At 39.9% G+C, this 20118-nt stretch overlaps 1 protein-coding gene across 1 annotated transcript in view; it reads right to left on the minus strand.

Annotated features, from left to right (window-relative positions):
• Nucleotides 1-16626, minus strand: part of Klhl15 (kelch like family member 15) — a 37967-nt gene extending 21341 nt beyond the window's left edge. Inside the window, exons 1-2 of the mRNA XM_051178988.1 lie at nucleotides 16142-16626; nucleotides 97-808 (exon numbers count right to left, since the gene is read on the minus strand). Of these exons, the coding sequence (XP_051034945.1) occupies nucleotides 97-801 (705 nt within the window). The 5' untranslated portion in view covers nucleotides 802-808; nucleotides 16142-16626. The remainder of the gene's footprint in view (nucleotides 1-96; nucleotides 809-16141) is intronic.
• Nucleotides 16627-20118: the final 3492 nt, after the last annotated feature.

Genomic DNA, 20118 nt, shown 5'->3' on the forward strand with positions numbered 1-20118 from the left:
TCCTTTTTTGACTCCTGACCAACTCTGGGAATCTTATCTATAACAACATCTTTAACTAAATGAGGAGTCCTGTCTACTGCTTTCAAATGCACCAACCTTCTCAAAAACGCTGGATGGAGTCATCAAACAAAACCTGATGTTCTGAATGATGGTATCTGTATGTCTCCATCGTCGTCTATCATGTCGCAGCCAAGACTGCACAGCTTCGTACAGCTCTATTTCGGGAAACCTGCTCAGATGATCATTATCCAGATAAGACATGAGCTTCTCAAAGCTCAGATAGGATAGGAAGTCAGGCCTGGACATGAGTGGCACAAAGTTGTCTAGCAGAAAGGCGTCCAGCTTCTCCCTGACTCCCTCGATGTTAACACCGAAATCATCTAAGAGTCTCATAATTTCTGCACAATTTTCTAAGCAGATTTTGGCTAACAGAAAAGAACAGCAGAACTTCACCACTTCTATAAGCTGAACATACATTGCAGCCTGAAGGATTTCATGAACAGTATTCATACTCAGTTCTATAGTTCCATAATACATAAACTGAAGAACGTGGCTGAAACCAGTAGCTGTTAGACCTTTCAAGTGAATTTTGTCCTGATCGCGTTCTCTCATGTCTGCTGTGAACATAATTCTGAAGTAATCACTCTGGGTGGCCAAGAGCGCTTTATGGGCCTGGAACTGATGGTCTTCAATAACCAGAGTGACATCGAGAAGCAATCCCTCCTCATACAGTGCTCTGAACCCAGCAGAGACACTGGTGTCATGGATGGAAGAACAGAAACCTTCCACGTCCCCTGCCATGAATCACCTGAAAAAAAGTAATTACAGAAAATGGTATTAATCATGACCATGCATTCAGAAAGTATTATTAAAAGCTGTAAGAATTTTTATAATATCTTAGGTCTACTGGCAATATCTTAAAGTATACAAACCATCAGAAAGAAGGAAACCTTCCATGAAAGTTTCCAAGCTAATGATTTTGGCTTCCTACCTGGTAAAAAGACACTAATAAAAAATATATCTATCAAACAATGGTAACCTGTCAACTTACAATACACACCCATCTGACTTACTTTATGCAGTCCATCAAATATATACATGCTCCAAAATTAGGAGTACAAAAGATTGCATAAGCAAATACCTAGTTAAGGAAAAGCAAAGAAAGGAAGGAAAGAAGGAAGGAAGGAAAAAAAATTATACCAAAAAAGAGCCAAATTTGAAAATTCCTAGAAATTCACCCAAAGAAAGAAATTGGATAAATATGCCAAATTGTGCAAATAAAATTCTTAGAACTACTTGAACTACTACTATAAAGTATCTGGCACAGTAGCATGCATCTACAGTTCCAGCTCCTCAAGAGGCTGAGAGAAAAACATCACTCTAATCCAGAGTTCCAGGCCAGTATGCACATGATGGAGTGAGAAAAGTAGGAAGGGGGAAAGGGATGGAAAGGAAGGTGATAAACAAAGCGTGCTGAGAATTCAAAGTCAGCCTGATTTACACAGCAAGTTCCAGACCAGCTCCTGCCTTGGGCTACAAAGAACGACCTTCCTTGTCCACAAAAAAAACTCAAAAACTTAATACTTATGAGGCATATGGCACATATCTACAATCTAAGCAGCACTTGGGAAGTAGATGCAGGAGAATTGCATCAAGTTCTAACCAGTCAGAGCTATATAACAAGACACTCTTTAAACCAAAAAACAAGTCTGAGAACAGATTAAAAAATAAATATGGTACAGTCTAATAGTAGATTACTATAAAAGGTAAGAGTGGTGGTAACAATATGTCTATTCTAACAAAGGATGTTTATTAGATGTTACCATGATATATTGAGTATAGCTTCAAAATTAAACTACATATGTATTTGTTCAGATGAGAAAAAGTCTAGAATAGTAAAATGATAAGCCTGGGTTTTAAATTTTAAGAGGTATTTCCTTTATACTTACATTATTAACCTCATTTTTTAAAACAATGAATGCTTCTATATTTAAAATATATAACCTTTAAAGGAAAGTAAACAAATTTTCACATAGTTAAGAAATGAAAATAGGTATGGTAATGCATATCTTTAATCCCAGCACTTGGGAGGCAGAGGCAGGTAGAGCTTTGTGAATTCGAGGTCTACAGAGTGAGTTCCAGGACAGCCTCCAAATGGAGAAACCCTGTCTCGAAAAACCAAAACAGGGAGGGAAGGAAGGAAAGAGAGGGAAGAAGGGAGGAAGGGAGCTTGCTCTAACGATTTCTCCATCCCTGAATGCCCTCACAACTCCTTCCATTATGCCCTATAGAACCTTGCTTCGTTAGACACAAATATCCTTACGTGTACATGATGGTTGCAAAGTTCCTTCTCCATCCTCATTTAAATATTTTCTCCTCAAATTCCCACCTTCCAGACATTCTGCTTCTAGTCTCACCTTCACCCATCTTATAAAAAATATTCTTCCAAGGCATACAGATATTTCTAATCCTTTCCTTAACTTTCTACCATCCTTTCCCTAAATAAAACTTGAGACTTTTGATAAGATAAAAATCCATCCTCTGTTGTCTCTTGTTACATTCCTCTTGATGAATCACTCACTCTCCCACCTGTCATCTAGCTGAGTTACATGCACCCCTTCAGCATTCACAAAATAGCCCCCACAAAAAACTAAGTCATAGCTCCCAGTATCCCTCAACTGCTATTACTCCACTGCAAACCCTAAGGTGTGCCCTCATCCAGAACTAGTACACATCTGAAATCCAAACTATCAATTTCCTAATTAACATTACTTATTTCTTTTTGTGTGGTTTAAATCATTGTTCTCTGTTCTATATGTGTGTATAACTTCTTATTTTACATATCGATCCCAGTTCCCTCTCTCTCCCATACCCCCAACACCCCCCTCCACAGGGAAGGTGATGCCTTCCAGGAGGGATCAACAAAATCTGTCAAGTCATTTGGAGTAGGGTCTAGGCCCTCCCTCCTGCCTCTAGGTTAAGGGAGTATCCCTCCATGGGGAATGTGCTCCCAAAGTCCTTTTGTGCACCAGGGATACATCCTGGTTCCACTGTCAAGAGGTCCCTTAGACTGCCCAGGCCTTCTAACTGAGACCCACATTCAGGGAGTCTGAGTCGGTCCAATGCTGGTTTCTCAGCTTTCAGTCTGGGGGTCCAAGAACTCCCCCATTGTTCAGGTCAGCTGTCTCTGTGGGTTTCTGAGGCCTGGAACATTGCTCCTTCCAAAGAAAGAAACCATATACCCCAAGCCAGTCAAAGACTCAGGCCTCTTGCCTCCTAAGTATATGATCATAAGCCTCTACCACCACAGCTACTAACATTCTTCCTCTTCACTTGTTACATCATATCTTAACTTTATCACTCTTTTCATATCTTATACTTTCTCATACCAAATCAACAACCCCTGCCAGAGCTTCCATTTTTCTTGCCTCTTTGTCTTACATACTCTCCTGATAAACAAAAATCATAACTCTAGACAGTTATTTCTTTAAATAACTGTAAGCCATTCCCTACTGGTGAGTACTGATACACAATCAAAAGATGTTACCAAACTAATCATAACTTATATGAACAAATCTCTGAAATATTATATCCATTGGAGGAGAGATGGTTTTGAGACAGGAATTCAGAGACTCACTTTGCAGTCCAGGCTAGTCTTGAACTCACATCATCTTCCTGTCTCAGACTAACAAATCCTTCCCACATAATTAAGAAATGAAGCCAGGCATGGTGGCGCACGCCTTTAATCCCAGCACTTGGAAGGCAGAGACAGGTGGATTTCAGTGAGTTCAAGGCAAGTCTGGTCTACAAAGCAAGTTCCAGGACAGTCAGGGCTGTTACACAGAGAAACCCTGTATGTACACCATAAACCTCACTTTGAAAACAGTCTAGAACTCATTGAATTATATGTTTCAGTTATCTACTGAAACATTACCTACACATCAGACTTGAAGAACATAATCAAAAGGTGTAGCTGCCAACATCAGTGGCTCTGAAACCCTGTCAAGTGACAATGCTGGGACCTAATCTCAATCCTTTTTTCCTCTGGTTGGATGTTTTGAACAAGAGCCCTTCCAACAAAGCAACTGGCAACATATCTGATTCCTGTCACCTGCTCTATCTCCTCCTTCAGGACATAACACTTGCCAATCTCACTGTTCTATTAGCATAGTTTTCCTTTTATCTACTGAAAGGAAAAATACCTGTGTGCCGAGTACTACATTACATATGGATATATGTGCCAATCAGGAAACCTCCATGTACAATGGATGCAATCAAGGAGAAAAGGGCAGTGCTCAAGCACACTAAAGCACCACTCCTCCACTCTCATGAGGTGTTCACGATTTCCTACTGCTTCAATATGTTGTCTTTGATACTATGCTTTTTAGCTTCTTGACTTTTTAACCTGTTAATCAGTACTGAACCCAGCCTAAATCCATGAACAAATGAAGCTAGGTGTGATGACATATACCTGTAATCTCACTGAAGTGGAAAGAGGAGGATCAGGAGTTCAACGTCATCCTTGACTACAAACTCATTATGCAAACCAGGCTGTCTCTGCCTCCTGTCCAAACATGGTTATGCAGTTAAGACCTTGTTCAAATATTAAAAATTAAAAGGCAAAAATAATCTTTAAAAATATTTTTAAATCTTTTTTTTTTTGAGACAGGGTCTCTATGAAGCCCCAGCTATCCTCAACCTTGCTATGTACACCAAGCAGGTCTCAAACTCACAGAGATCCTCCTGCCTCTGCCTCCTACGTGCTGGAATTAAATGTATGCACCACCATGACTGGCTAAAAATATTTTTAATATGAAATTTTGTTTGAGAAACATAGGATAAAAGAGGGCCAGCTTTTGTATATGGGGGAATATACTAGACAATGTAATACTTATCAGAATTATTTTAATTTGCATATTAAAGATCAAAGTAAGCAAGCAACTTATAATTCTAGAGTTAAAAAGGCTGAGACTAGAAGATTGAGTTTGAGTTCAGTCTGGTTACAGAAGGTTCAAGACCAACCTATGCTACTTAATAATATAACCCATCAATTTTGTCTTATCTGAATTTTTGTTTTGTTTTGGTTTTGGTTTTTGGAGACAGGGTTTCTCTGTGTCACTCTGTGGCTGTCTAGAAATTCACGCTGTAGACCAAAATGACATTTAACTCAGAAACCCACCTGCCTCTGCCTCCGGAGTACCAGGATCAAAGGCATGCACCACCATGCTGTATCCTTTTTAAAAGTTAATTAGCTCAGAAGTTTTCAAGTAATGCAAGGTATGTATATAAAAATAAAATACTAGGAACAAAAGTAACCTCAAACAGCATTGTGTTTGTATAATCACTGCAGAAGAAGGCTACCACCACACTACCAAGTAAAACATCATAACATATTAATCTGGATAAAAATTCTGGTAGGGTCTCAGGGTCATGGTTGCCAAGTATCACAGATCACCCATATATACCAATCACATTCAATGAGAATTTAACAAAGAAGCCTAGACATTGCTATTATTTTTGACATTGCCTAAATTAGTATATATTTTACTTCATATCAGAAAGCTCATCTCTAAGGGCTAGAGCACAGTAAAGTGCTTGCCTACCATGCACAAAGCCCTGACATCAATCTTCAATACTGCTTAAAAATAAAGGAAGGAAAAATAATCCAGTGTATGCAATAGTTACTTCTACATTGAAAGGATTCAAAGAGTTATGTTCACCTTTATGGAAAAAAACACTATCTGAATGAAAAAATAACTTTTTAAGGTTTATTTTATGTTTACTAGGACTTTATCTGCATAACTGTACATATGTGTATCATAAGCATGACTGGTTCAAAATAGGGCATAGATGGGTAGAACTGGAGTTACAGATGGTTGTAAGTTACCATATGGGTTTTAGGAACCAAACTCACTTTCTGCAAGAGCAACAAGTGCTCTTTACCACTGAACCACCTCTCCAGCATCTAACTGAAAAAGTTTAAAGTAGCTATGTAGACTGCAATCAACTCAATTGCTGTACACATCAGCAATACAACTCAACATGTGCAAGGCCCCAGGTTCAATCCCTATCCCAGGTTCAATCCCTATGCAACAAAAATAAAGCAGGTATTGAAATTGATTTGGAGGGTATTTTTTGTTTTGTGGACAGGCCATGCACTACTTGTAGGAGATATTAAAAAGTAATCCAGACCCAAGTGTGGTGGATCATGCCTATAATTCCAGCTACTTGGAAAGCTGAGACAAGAGGACTACTACAAATTGCAGAACATCCTGGCCTACAGCATTGAGACATAGTCTCAAAAAAAAAAGTAATCAAAACACCTAAATATGGCAGAAAAATCATATGACAATAAAGGACAGGAAACTCCCTGTCCAAAAGAGAAAAAAAGTAATGAAGACATGAGCAAGTCCCCTGTCTTGAACACTGGGTACCTTCCTCTTTGCCTAGCCTTCCTAGAATTCCTAGCAAGTAGACTCCACTTTGGTTATAGCCCCAATCACATATAGTCAGATCCACTTGGGAAATATAAATCAAGATGAATACCACTTTGTCAAGAAATCTGGAAAGGCAAGGGGCAGGAGAAAGGGGAAAGGGGATGTATACTGACTATGTATGACTAGAATTAAAACATGTCAAAAAGCAGAGGTAGGCATCCACTTGTGGCCTAATTCCTAATTATCACTAAAATGTAGTCAACTGAGAAGGAAGAAAGCCTAAACAAGAGTACAAAGAGTGCTTCTTAACAGCTTCATTTCCCAGGCCCCAGATCCAGATCTGAAAGAAATCTTTATGTTCTTGAAATAAAGTTTCCCTTTTTATTACCTGAACCAACTTCTACTTATAGCCAAGGGTCCTAAATAAGTCTTAGAACAGAAATGCCTATTAATTACTTAAAATTTCTTAGCCTTCTGTCTCTGTAAAAAAGTGAAAGCATTAAATATAATCTCTGAATTTTTGAGGCATAATTCTGCCATTTGTTTTTCTGCTTTTTATATGATTATGTAGATATTCAGTACTCTCACACACATATTAAAACTAAAGCTGGGTGGTGGTGGCTCATACCTTTAATCCCAGCACTTGGAGGCAGAGGTGATATCTGAGTTCAAGGTCAGCCTGTTCTACAGAGCAAGCCAAGGATACAGAGAAGCATGATCTTGAAAAACAAAATAAATAAATGAACTGTAGATACTCTTAAAGTTCCATCAATACTTTTTATCAAGTTTACCTGATCTAAATCAACTTCTAAAAGTAATTTCTGACAGCTGGAGCATATATGAAGTAATTTCTTTCCCACCTAGGAAAACTCAATGAACTCATCAGTAAGACTAACAGCTATAGACCAGGATCAGTAACTTGCACTTGAATGGAAAGCATGTATGGAAGCAGAAATACTCCACGATGAACTGACAACACCATACCATCTCTCAATGAAAGCAGGAGTCAAAGTCTAGATCCAGAGTCACACTCAAGAGATGAAATTGTGATTCTACCTACCTCTACTAGCTATGTGACCTTAGAGCAAGCTATTTAGCTTCTCTGTGGCCTTGTGTCATCATATGTAAATTGAGGGTACTAGTTATAATAAAATCTACATTAATGGATGCTCTGAGAATTAAATGACTTAATGCACATAAAGCACTTCACATGGTGTACAAACCTGAAGTACTCTATTTTTTTTTTTTTTTTTTTTTTGGTGCCTACTCAAACCCAATAGTAAACTTGACACTTTTATTTAGGAGTTGAACAATAAATCTAATCCTGCTAACCTCACAGAAACCTTCTCCCTAGCAACAGCATTTTAAACCACAGCCCAACTTCTCAGAACCCAGACCAACTGTAAATTACTTGATAGACGAAGACACTAAGGTTTACAGATGAACAGACTTTATTCAAGGTCACACATCTACTTAAGTGTCAAAAAGACAGGGTACATACCTTAATAGAAGGAAAGAAAGGGCACAAAAATAATGTAAAATAATCCGTTTTTATATTGAGTTTATGTTGTCTTAGACATACTGTATTGAATAAAATATATTAAAAATAATTTTACCTGCTTCTTTCTTTTGGGATTAAAAACACTATGGCTAACAAAATTTTAAAATACATTATGTATCTGGAATATTCTACTAAATAACATGGATTTAAAATAACAATGTTTGTGGCATCAAATAACCAAACTTACAAATGACCACGTGAAACAAAACCAACTTGTTCACAATCCATACCCTGGACATTACAGAGAAAAAGAAAGACAGAATAGCAAGGTTTAAACAGAAACAGAAAAAAAAAACTGTAACACAAAACATACATTTAAGTTAATTAAATAACTAAGAAAGGCAAAAATAAAAGTATAAAAAAGGAAACATACAGGCGTTGGTGGTGCATGTCTTTAATTCTGGCACTTTGGAGGCAGAGGCAGGCGGATGTCTGTGAGTTCGAGGCCAGCCTGGTCTACAGAGCTAGTTCCAGGACAGACTCCAATGCCACAGAGAAACCCTGTCTCGGAAAAACAAAACAAAAAAAAAAAAAAGCCTTACATAAAAATTCTCTACAGAATTATACCAATTTTAGAAAGAAATAATTATAAAAAAGTATAGCACAAAACCCAAATATTTAACTCTATGATCAATGAGGACTAGGAAAATATCCAGTAAGAGACTTTTGAGAAAAAGTATTACTAACATAAAATGTTAAATGGTCAAAAATTCTCTATCTTCACCTCTCATGTATCTTCACATCAAGATAAAATTATGGCTTATAAACCTAATGTGTACATAGTCTATACTTGGCCTTCAGAATTCAAAATAGATTTTTTTCCAAAAGAGGAATAAACCTAAATTAGACAAAATTAAAAGGCATGCTTATACTACTAGGAAAAAAATACTGAACAGTGTATCTGCTTTATCAACTTGGCACTGACAAAGGCTATGGGAGCCTAGAGATGTAATTCAAACCTCAGTGGTGGAGGGCTCTGGATTCAAGGTTCAATTCCCAATGTGTGCATATGCACGCGCGCGCGCGCACACACACACACACACACACACACACACACACACACACACACACACACACACGGGGGTTGAGGGGGCACTGACTGATTCATGTCTTTGTGCATATGATATGGTCTAAAGAGAACTAGGGTCACAGTCCTCTGAAAGGATTATCAAGGTCAAAATTATTCTCAAAGTATTTCAAAAGCTTTGGGGCTAACAAAAAATAGTTCTAAGGATTAAGACATGTAGCTAAGAGCTAACACACATGAGTTTCTTAAATTCAATGTCCAGAGCCCTTTTCACATTTCCTCTGATTTTCAGAGGTTTAAGAATGCAGAATGTGAATACTTGTCAAGGTTTTGTTTTGTTTTTAAATAAAAATAAACCAAATGTTACAGAAAGATTTGGAAAAATATGATCAGCAATAAATTATCAAAGATTGATGTTTTGTGTTGAGACAGGGTTGCACTCTAGACTAGGCTGACTTTGAACTCATAGCAATTCTTTTTCAATCTCCTAAATGCTGGGATTACTGGCATGAGCCACTACACCTGACTTCAAGATCTTATTTTCTAGAAGATGTGTATATTTTTTTATTTTTATTCAAAATCATAATTTATGCAACTTCAAGGGGTTAATTTTCAAAATAATTACAAGTATTTTAAAATTCCCTAGTATCAGTTTCTACATAAATCAATACGCCCCACATAAACCAACATTGTTTAGACTCCAACTAAATTTTAAGAGATATAAAGAAGTTCTTGGACTGCTCAAGTATTGGTGAAGGGAAGATAAGAGATAAGTGACAACACAAAACATGCACACGCACACCTCTGTCTTGTAAGATTATTACAGCTATTTATATCACAAAATTTTCTAAGAGTTCAAACTCTCCAGTGACCAGTAAAAAAAAAAAATTAAGTCTTATGGGGGTAAAATTGTAAGGAAATTAAAGGCATAGAAATTAAATGCTTCCCCTTTAGTTAGAAGGCTACCATTCTGATCTGAAGACAAAATTCTAGACAGCTAAGTAGAAGATGTTACAAAATCAACTAACCTCCATATTTATGACGTAAGCAGTAATTTATTGCTTTCATATTCCTCCCAAAGCTGCTTGAAAACTACAAAACTGTAAGCTGTTCAGTATAGAAACTAGACTCTCAAAAGGTTAATGTTTACCCTTAATGAAAAATGTAAATGAGTCCATACTGCCTTCACTATCAAATTGTTCTACCAAAAATGACATCTATACAGGAAATGCCATACTTGCATATTTAAAGGAAAATTAAAAGGTTGGTATTCTTTTAAAAAAATAGAATTTCCAAATCATAAAATCTGATACAATTTCAATAACCTATCCAATAATCTTAAATTCAACAATCTCAAAGCAGCCACTTCTCAATATAGTGATGGTAAAAGAAAATTTACAAATCAAGACTTTTTTTAAGCTCTAATAGGCATTCCCTTTACCCTCAAATATATGCTACCACTCAAACTGGAAAAGAACACAAGCTGAGTGTGGGAGAAAGGACTGCATATTTGTTTAATACTGAAGTTCTTGTCATCAAAATATTTTTATAACTCAGTACTAAATTGTGAATGGCAACTTAAACTACTAAGAAAGATCTAGCCCTCCAGCCTCAATATGGGCACTTAATATCCAAATTACTTCAGTTTGCAGGTATGTTTAGTATTTACTCATCCTATAAGAAAAAAAACCCATCTGTTTCAATGCTATTTTTCATCTTTAATTCTCCTTTACTTATTCCTTACTATAAGTAGTAGTCCAAGAGTGATGTCATGGAAAACAGTTTCCCTGGCCTTTAGAGATTGGATCCAGTGAGAATTCTAGGGAAAATCTCTACTGGGAAATAAAATCCCAAATCTTCTAAGCTGCATTTTAACATGAAATCACAAATCATGTGCTGTTAGCATTTTCTTTCTCCCCCAAGAATTATATAACTAACACAAATATTTTGGAAACTCCTGATGTTATAATACAAGTCCATGTTGCAGTATTAACTAAATTCAAAGATATTATCAGGGACAAAAGATACTTTTTTCTATCTGTTCTTATTTGCTTCAATGATTCAGCTAGATTCCCCTACCCCCACAACACCATGCTTTCGGACAGAGCCCAGGGCTTCAAACATGGGATATAAGTGCTCCATCACTGAGATATACACCTCAGCCTGATGAACTTTAAGGATTTCATATTAAAGAAAGAAAACTGAGCTTTCTCAGTGGGTAAAAGTGGCTGCAGCCTGATGACCTGAGTACCATCTCAGGGACCCAATGCTAGTACAGAACCAACTTCTACAAGTAGTTCTCTATCCTCCACATTCATGCTGTGTAGCCTGTGCACATGTGTGCACACACAAATAAGCAAATAAATAAATGTATTTAAATATCCTACAGCAAGTGAGATGACTCAGTGAGTAAGAAGACTGCTGCCAAGCTTGATGATCTGAGCTTGATCCCTAGACACACATGGTGGAAGGAAACAACCAACTCCCACAAGTTGCATTCTGACCTTCACATTCTTGCCGTAGCTCAGATGCATGTGCATTCAAATACACAAAAGAGATAAAAAAAAATATGAAGGGCTGGAGATATAACTTAAAGGTAAGTTGTTTACCTAGCACAGACAAAATCCTGGGTTCAACCTCTACCTCCAAGTACTAAAAGGAAAAAAAAATCTTAGAATATATTTTACTTTTCATTATTTCAAAATTAAAAGTTCTGGGATAAGCATGTTATTCAGTCATAGAGCACTTGCCTGGTACATGTGAGGCACTGGGAAGAAGTTCAATCCCCAGCAACCTCCTCCAAAATACAGTTAAAATTCTTAATTCTGGGCTACAGAGATGGCTTAGCTGGTAAAGGCACTTGCCACCAAGACTGAAAACCTAAATTCAATGCTTGGAACTATATGGGGAAAGATGTGTGCTGACCTCCACATACACAAGAACACAGACAAAAAGATATTTTTAAAAATTCTAACTTCAAAGGGTATCTACTGTTGCATATGGTGGTGCATGCCTTTAATCCCAGTACTTGGGGGCAGAGGCAAGCAGATCTCTGGATTCGAGGCTAGCCTACTCTACAAAGTGAATTCTAGGACAGCCAGAGACCATTTTTTGGAGTTTTTGTTTTGTTTTTTGCTTTTTCACCACAGGGTTTCTCTATGTGACCTTGACTGTCCTGGAACTCTCTTTGTAAAAGGCTGGCCTCAAATTCACAGAGATTCACCTGCCTCTGCCGGGATTAAAGGCATGTGCCACCACCCCCTGGCTGAGACCCTGTTTATTTGGAGACAAGGTTTCACTTTATAGCTTTGGAGAGCTTTGAACTCAGAGATCCACCTGCCTTTGCCTTCCTCATACTTGAATTAAAAATCTGGGGGACCATTCCTGGCCTCCCCCCCCACGGTCATCTACATTTTAAATTTTCTATCATTTTGTGATACAGGTGTTTTGACTACATATTTATTTGTGTACCACATAAGTGCCTAGTGGCCACGGAAGCCAGAAGAGTCTCAAGTTATCTGGAACTGGAATTACAGATGGCTGTGAGATGCCATATGGGTGCTGGGAACTGAACTCTAGTCCTCTAGAGAAACAACTAGTGCTCTTTGGCATTGAGCCATCTCCAGCCCTACTTTTGTGCCAGCAGTAATACAAGGTATACCTAGGACAGAAGTTACCTATGGGAGCCTTTCCAATTGGTTCCTAAAATGGCAATGATAAGTTTCTTCTACTCTTCCTTTTGTTGCTGCTGTTCCTCGAAAACCAGCCTCACAGCACTTGCTGTTCCTCTTTGTCTAGGATCACTCTATACAGACATCTATGACTCCCTTTAGATCACTAGGCAAGAGTCAATTCAATGAGACCTTGTCCCAAACCGCTCTTAAAATAACAGAACCCAGCAGGTTTGTGGCATACACCTTTAAACCCAGTACTCAGAAGGCAGAGGCAGGTGGACTTCTATGAGTTTTGTGGTCTGCATAGTGAGTTTCAGGAGAGCCAAGACTACATACAGAGAGAAACCCTGTTCGAAAAAGCAAACAAAATAAAAATTACAAAAGCCTTCTACACCATCAACCAAAGAATCTCCACCTCTGCTTTATTTTTTTCCTAAAGTATATTTAACACCAAAGTAAAATTGTTTGAGACAATGTCTCATATTCCAGGCTGCCTGCCTCTACTGAGGAAAATTCTCAACTCATCCTCTTGCTTCCACCTCCTAGTACTGGAACTACAGAAATGGGCCACCATACTTTTTATTTTTAATTTTTTGTTCAAAAATTTTTGTTTTGTGCCAGGAATACTTACACATACCTATAATCCCAGTACATGGGATACAGAGGCAGGAGGATGACCTTGACTTTAAAGCAAACCTGGGCTACAGTGTAAAACTGGGGGGGGGGGATTAAAAAAACTGTTAAAACTAGTAACACTAACTTGAATCCACAGCACCTAGAACAGTGTGCGGACATAGTAAATGCTTAATAATAGTTGATCTATGAAGAACTTTACTTCACAAACCTCCATGTTCTATACTATTCAATTTAAACATGAAAATATCCAAACTATGAGGTCAACCTACTGGCCTAAAGCTATGATATTTTGGAGCAAGGGTCTTCCTGAGTTCTATACCTTCCTAATTAACTGCCATTACTACAAGCCCTCACCAATGGCCTGTAGCACAAGTCCTTATTAATAGGCCTTAATAATAAAAAACCCAGAGTCAGATAATTGGAGTATATGCTAAAAGACCAGAGAAGCAAAGGAGCCAGCCATTAAAGAAACTTCTTTCTTACCTCTACTAAATCCTCAAACCAAAATGGGCGATCCTGTATCTAGGAATCCTCAGACTGAATGCCATGACCTTCAGCCTTATAGTTCTCTCTCCACCCACCTAGTGCTAGGAAGGTTTGTGCCACCACTACCTGGCCTCTACACATGCTAACTAGTATGGCTAGCTCTACATTCTGATCTTCAGGCAAGCTTTGTTACATCCCAAATAAAATGTCACAATGACCAACTTCTGTTGTTCTTCAATTTTTAAAAAAGCCCAAAGGAGCTATGGCATTCTAGTTCTGAAGAAATGGCTGGTAATAAATTAATCTACAACATGCCCCCAACCCAGACCAAGATTCATTGTCCTCACTTAACATTCAGTCATGAAACATTTGCAGTTCCAAAGATCAAATCTGACAAATGCCCACCAACATAGGGAGAGGGTCAAAATCGGGGGGAAATGTTAAAGGTACTGAAATAACACTTTTTCCTTTCTCCCATCTCTCTTGACTTGTCATGATGTGTTTTTATTTGTTGATGTATGTTGTCCTGAGTAAAGAAAAATTAAGATTTGAAATTATTGGCACAAATTTTCTATTCATTTATATTGTACAATGCCACTTTACACACATTATTAAACCAAATACGGGACCCCCTCCCCCTTCTGAACACCCATGAATTCAGTCAGGCCAACCTTGGTTCCATGATTTCAGCCCCAAATAACCCACAACAAGACAGAGAGGTCAAACTCTGAAATTCCTAATAAAGTAGTGATGTGCCAAAATTATCTTCAAGACAGGACAAGGGATAAATCCAAAGTATAAAATCAGCCATATTAAAGTTGGCTGTTCTTTTTCCAAAGTAAGCCTGCCCACCTTACATCATTTTGCCTTTTAACAAAACACACAAGCATACTGTGAAAGAGAACTGGTATTGGATTAGGGAATTAAAAATTAAACATCTAACTACTCAGAAAAAAAGCATTTACTACCAACTAAAAATATACTCCAAAAGGATCCCTTCACCTTTTATTGACTATATATAAGCCAAAACATTTTATAGTTTTGAAATTCTAGCAAATAAATTCTATTTTCAAACCACATATCTTATTTTTCTGCCAAATGAAACAGTAGTAAAGTGTGTTAATTAACAAACGGGGACTCAAAGCATCTACTGAGTGTTGTGACTAAAAATGAGAATTGAGTTATACAAATATTACATTAAATGTTAAAAAGCTGAAATTCCCTACACATTTCAAGATCTATTAAGCATTAGAGAAATATGAATGCATTTGTAAGCTCTTCAAAAACAATTTCCAAATGGGTAGAAGCATCCTGTCATCCTGTTCCCTAGATATGAAAAGCAAACATTGAAATTAGAGCATATACAGCTAAAAAAAAAAAAAACACTTTTAAAAATGACAACAGCAAGACAGCTTGAAAAAGAAAAACTCTTAAAAATATAAAAAGACAAAACAAATTTAAGGTGCTAAATATTCTGTGTAAGAAAGGGGCCTAAGAGGCCTAGAAAGATGCAAAGCCCTATAGTAACATTAAATTTGAACTAAAAAATACCGTTATTTTAAATAAGCAGCATTTTGTAGGAGGAAGGACAGCAATGTGACTATCAAACAGCTATCGATCAGTGCACTGTTTTGCTATTCTGTACTTATTTACTTATAAAATAAAAATTAAGAGGCAGCAACAGTTAGCCACGTTAACCACTAGCAAAGGTTACTTAAAGAAATGACCTTACATTTTCTACGGCACTTAACAGCTATAGATTATTTTCACATATATGACCTCATATAGTCCTTGCTACCTTCTGATGTGGCTATTACTGACTACATTTCATAGATAAGAAACTGAAGATCCGTGAGAGATTTTTCTCAGTCACCCAGTCAGACCCAGACATTCTGATTCCATGGTTTATGCCTCAATTTCGCATAGTTCTATTTCAGGCACATATGGGATTTTTAAAGGGAAGGAACTGGTTAGGGGGGAAATAATCACGGTACCTGCAGCTCTGTGCTGCAAAAAATGGCTGAATTATGCTTCTTCCTTTTTTTCCTCTCCCTCCCTCTCTCCCTCACTCTCTCTCTCCCCCTCTCCCTCTCTCTCCCTCTCCCTCCTTCTCCCTCCCTCTCTCTCCCTCTCCCTCTCTACCCCTGAAAAAATTTACATTTCAAACAATTTAAGTAAACTCAAAGACAAATTGGGTCCCAGCATCTAGCCAATGTTTGAGGTATGGCCAGTGCGGGAAGGGCCAAGGAACCCGTGCCTTCCTCGGGGCCGCGGGCAAAGCCTGGGCTCCGCAGGCCAGCGGCCAGGGGCGGCTACGCACCTCGGGGGTCCTGTCCAGCCTCTAGTGGACGGCAGTCTGCATCAGGAAGAAGCGGGCCAGTGGGCCGAACGGTGGGAGGGTCGGGCGCCGGGACGGACCTCCTTAGGCTCCTTGGACCTCTACAAGGGGCCGCTCCCTGGCCGGGCCGGAGCACTCCAGCACGGGTCGACCGTGCGAGCCTGAAGCCCCCTCAGAACCAGTCCTGGGAAAGAAGACAGCGCTTGAGTAGCGAGTCCAGACAGTTGGGCTAGGCGGGAGGCGCACGGCGTCGGGGCCGGGGCCCAGACTTGCCAATACCAGGGAGGGGAGGGGGGGCTCGCGGCACCCCACAAGGTTCGGCGGGAGAGCCGGCTTAGGGCCACGAACCGGGAGAGAGCTGAGGGGGCCGAGGGCAACAGCAGAAGCGCCAGCGGCAGCGAAGTCGACGACGGCGTCTCCGGGCTTCTGCCCCGAAGCGCGCCGAGCCTCAGGATCACCCACGCCGGGGGTGGAGGAAAGCGGGAAAGGGGCGGGAAAGGGGCGGGGCGTGCGGGGCCACAAGCCAGGGGCCGCTCCGGGCCTCGCGCCCCCCGCGGGCCGCGGAGCCGCCCGGGGCCCGCCCAGGGAGGCGGGGCCCGCCTGCAGGGGGCCCGGGCCACGGTGTCTAGGACGCGGAAGCGGGCCTCTCCGTGAGAGAGGGCGGGAACGGGAAGCGGCGGCTCAGAGAGCAGGCCCAGGAGGCCCTCTCAACCCCTTAGGGTGCCCCGTGGGGGCCAAGGCGCCGCCTGGCGGGTGTTTACCTTCCCCCTGGTCAAACGCCAATGCCGCCATCTTTCAGCCCAATGCTCGTCACTTCCGGCGCCACGGAGCGGGAGCGGGTGTGGGAGCCCGGTAGAGGGGAGATTGTCCCGCTCCTGCCGCGCGCCTTGCGCCGGCCCTGCCACTGCAGCGCTGGGGGGTGGGGAATGGGAGAGAACCGAGGAAAAGAGGTAGTGGGGCGTTGCAGGCGGGGTCGGATGAGGCTTCCCCTCCGAGCACCGCCGTCGGGGCTAGAGAGGCTGGGCTGTGCGCCTCCCCCAGTGACAGTGTCTCCTCGCCTGCCTGGGAGGTGGGCCCTGAGGCGCTGCGGCGAACGCACAGTGCGCAAGTTGAGGGCTTGGAAACCCGGAAAATTCTATTTTTTGCACACCATGGAATGAGGGGAGCTTTTGCCAACAGTAGCTGTTATAAAAGTGACTAGATAACACCAAATGACATCATTTTGTAAGGCAATTTGCAATGAATTGTTGCGTCACAGTTGCACTTGTCTTATGGCATAGCAACTACATCTTTCACATAAAAATTTCCCAGAGATGGAAAAAGTCAAAGAAAATGGCATGTCTTCACCACAGGCAGAAAAGTGTGATCTAAAAAAGCAGGTTTATTTTACGCCCAAACAGGCAAGAACGAATATTCAGAGGGCATCAATTTCTGTTGTTCATTGAGGGGGGGGTGTTTACAAGTCTGCTATGGAATTTAAGGTCATGGCCGTTAAATATCACCTTTTCTTGATTTAAGAATGGAACTAGCCGGGCGGTGATGCATGCCTTTAACCCCAGCAGAGACAGGTGGATCTGTGTGAATTCAAAGCCAGCCAATTCCAGGACAGGTTCCAAAGGTACAGAGAAACAAAACCTGTCTCAAAAATCCAAAAAGAGGGGGGGAAGGGGAAACTGCACCACAAGAGTGTTTTGTAAATTTATTGTGGATTTTTGTGAGGAAGTCGTAGAATTGTAGATGACAGAAATACTCAGTGGAAGACACTAGTTCTATGACCAGTTTAAAAATAAGGCACCCATTGGCCATTTTTGATCTTAACATAATTTTTGCTTCTACTACCTCTACCTCCACTCTACCAAGGAAAATAACTTTTTAATCTTATCTAAATAAACTGACACCTGCAGCAGTAATTCCTATTTTCAATTACAGTTAGGCATTGTTCAACAACAGTGATGTATTCTGAGAAATCAATAGGAAGGCAATTTCACTGTTAGGCAAACCTAGATGAGTGCCTAATGTAATGTACACCTTTAATCCCAGCATTTCAGAGGCAGAGGCAAAAGATCATCATTGTGTGAGGTCGACTTCATCTATATAGTGAGTTTCAGGCCAGCCAGGGGCTACCTAGTGAGACTATGTCTGAAAAAAAAAAAAAAGCTGTGTGTATACTTTTTCTCAGGTACTATGTTTTTTTTAGATGACTGGCAGCACAATGGTCTGTTTATACTGGAATAAACCACAAAAGGAATAACGTATTGCACTCCAGTGTTAGGATAGCTGTGACATCTGTGGGTAGTATGGATTTTTCAGCTTCACTATAATCTTTTGAGAACATCACCCTAAGCACAGTATGTAGTTGAAACTACATCCTTTCTTTTTATTTTATTTTTTACATTTATTTAGTAGGGAAAGGAGCCATGGAGATCAGACAGCTTGCAAGAGGTGGGTGAGATGGGTCCCTCTTTCCACCATGTGAATGCAGGGGATTGAATTTAGGTTGTCAAATTCAGGTAGCAATGCCATTACCTGCTGAGACTTGTCTCTAGCTCTATTTTTTTTTTTTTTTTTTTTGAGATGGCCACTCAATTATTTATCCCAAGATGGCCTTGAACTCATTATGTGTCCAAGAATGACCTTGATCCTGAGTGTTGGAATTAGAGTAGTGTGTAGTGTAGTTCTTTAATATAGTTCCTCAAGTTGTGGTGACCCCCAACATAAAATTATTCTGTTGCTACTTAGTAACTCTAACTGTAATTTTGCTACTGTTATGAATAGTAATGTCAATGTCTGATATTCAGAATATGAGAACCGCTGGTGTAGTGCTTGCCTAGCACACCTCAGGTGTCAAGGATTGAACCCAGAACCTTATACATGCTATACAAGTGCTCTATTAAAAGAGCTACATCTCTAAGCCTGAGATAACACACGGCTACTTTTCTCACCGGGCTGGAAAGTAACTGGAGTTCCTTCATTTTGGAAGAAACCCGAAAAGCACCTGCCTCCTGAGTTTTAGGATCACAAGTGTGAATGCCTGCCTGTGTTGCCTTTTCTTAGCTCTCTACCTTAAGTGTTTAAGAATACAATACACATCCCTCAGTCTGTTGATGTCTGGCTGTCTGACAGTCCTAAGACATGCTAGAAACTTGGGCTGGAATTAGAAGGTGGTCTCTACCTGGGGCTTGTAAGGATCGATGGTATTATATTTCCCTTGCCCCTTTCCTTTATTGTATTTTGTTTTATGTTTTAAGAAGTTGAAAGTCCACAGAGGAAGTGTGTACGTGTAATACCAGAATTAACAAGGCTAAGGCAAGAGGATGAAGAATTTGAGCCAGCTAGACCCTACCTCTGAAAACAAAAGAATACCTTGAGCTCTTATAATGCATGACTAATGGGAAATTGGGATGCAAGTAAATAAAGGAGAATTCCTGATTAGTGTTTCAGCATCTGGCTGCAAGTGGTTACCTTTCATTAGCACTGGCTCCTTCCCTTTTCTATTACCCCTGGCCTTCTGGTCTCATCACTTCTCCCAATTTTTCCAACTCTCTGCCCACCTCTTAATTCATGAACCTAACCCACTTTTCTAGGAAAAATCAAAACTGTAACGGACTTGCATCAAGACCCCCATCTCTTTAAATAGGCCAAGGAGATGTTTACACAAGGATTTTCCTCACTTGTTATCCCTTATGTCAGATCTCTAGTTATTCTGTAAGAATCTACATTGTTTCCCCTATCTTTTCTCATATCATGAAGCCCAAATCCCTCCACAGGATCCATAGAGGGTAAAGCCAAGTCCTTAAATACCAGAAAGAATCCTGAGTAAGAAGACAAAAAAATAAAACTTCTGAAAGGTACTGCCTAGAGTATGTACCTTGCTGTTTTTCAGGAACATAGGTTCTCCAACAAGTTAGCAACTCATAATTGCAAAGCCAGAATGACTCATCCTGACCTAAGTAACCCAC

This window comes from Phodopus roborovskii, unplaced genomic scaffold, assembly GCF_943737965.1.
Source record: "Phodopus roborovskii unplaced genomic scaffold, PHOROB, whole genome shotgun sequence".
Lineage (NCBI taxonomy): Eukaryota > Metazoa > Chordata > Mammalia > Rodentia > Cricetidae > Phodopus > Phodopus roborovskii.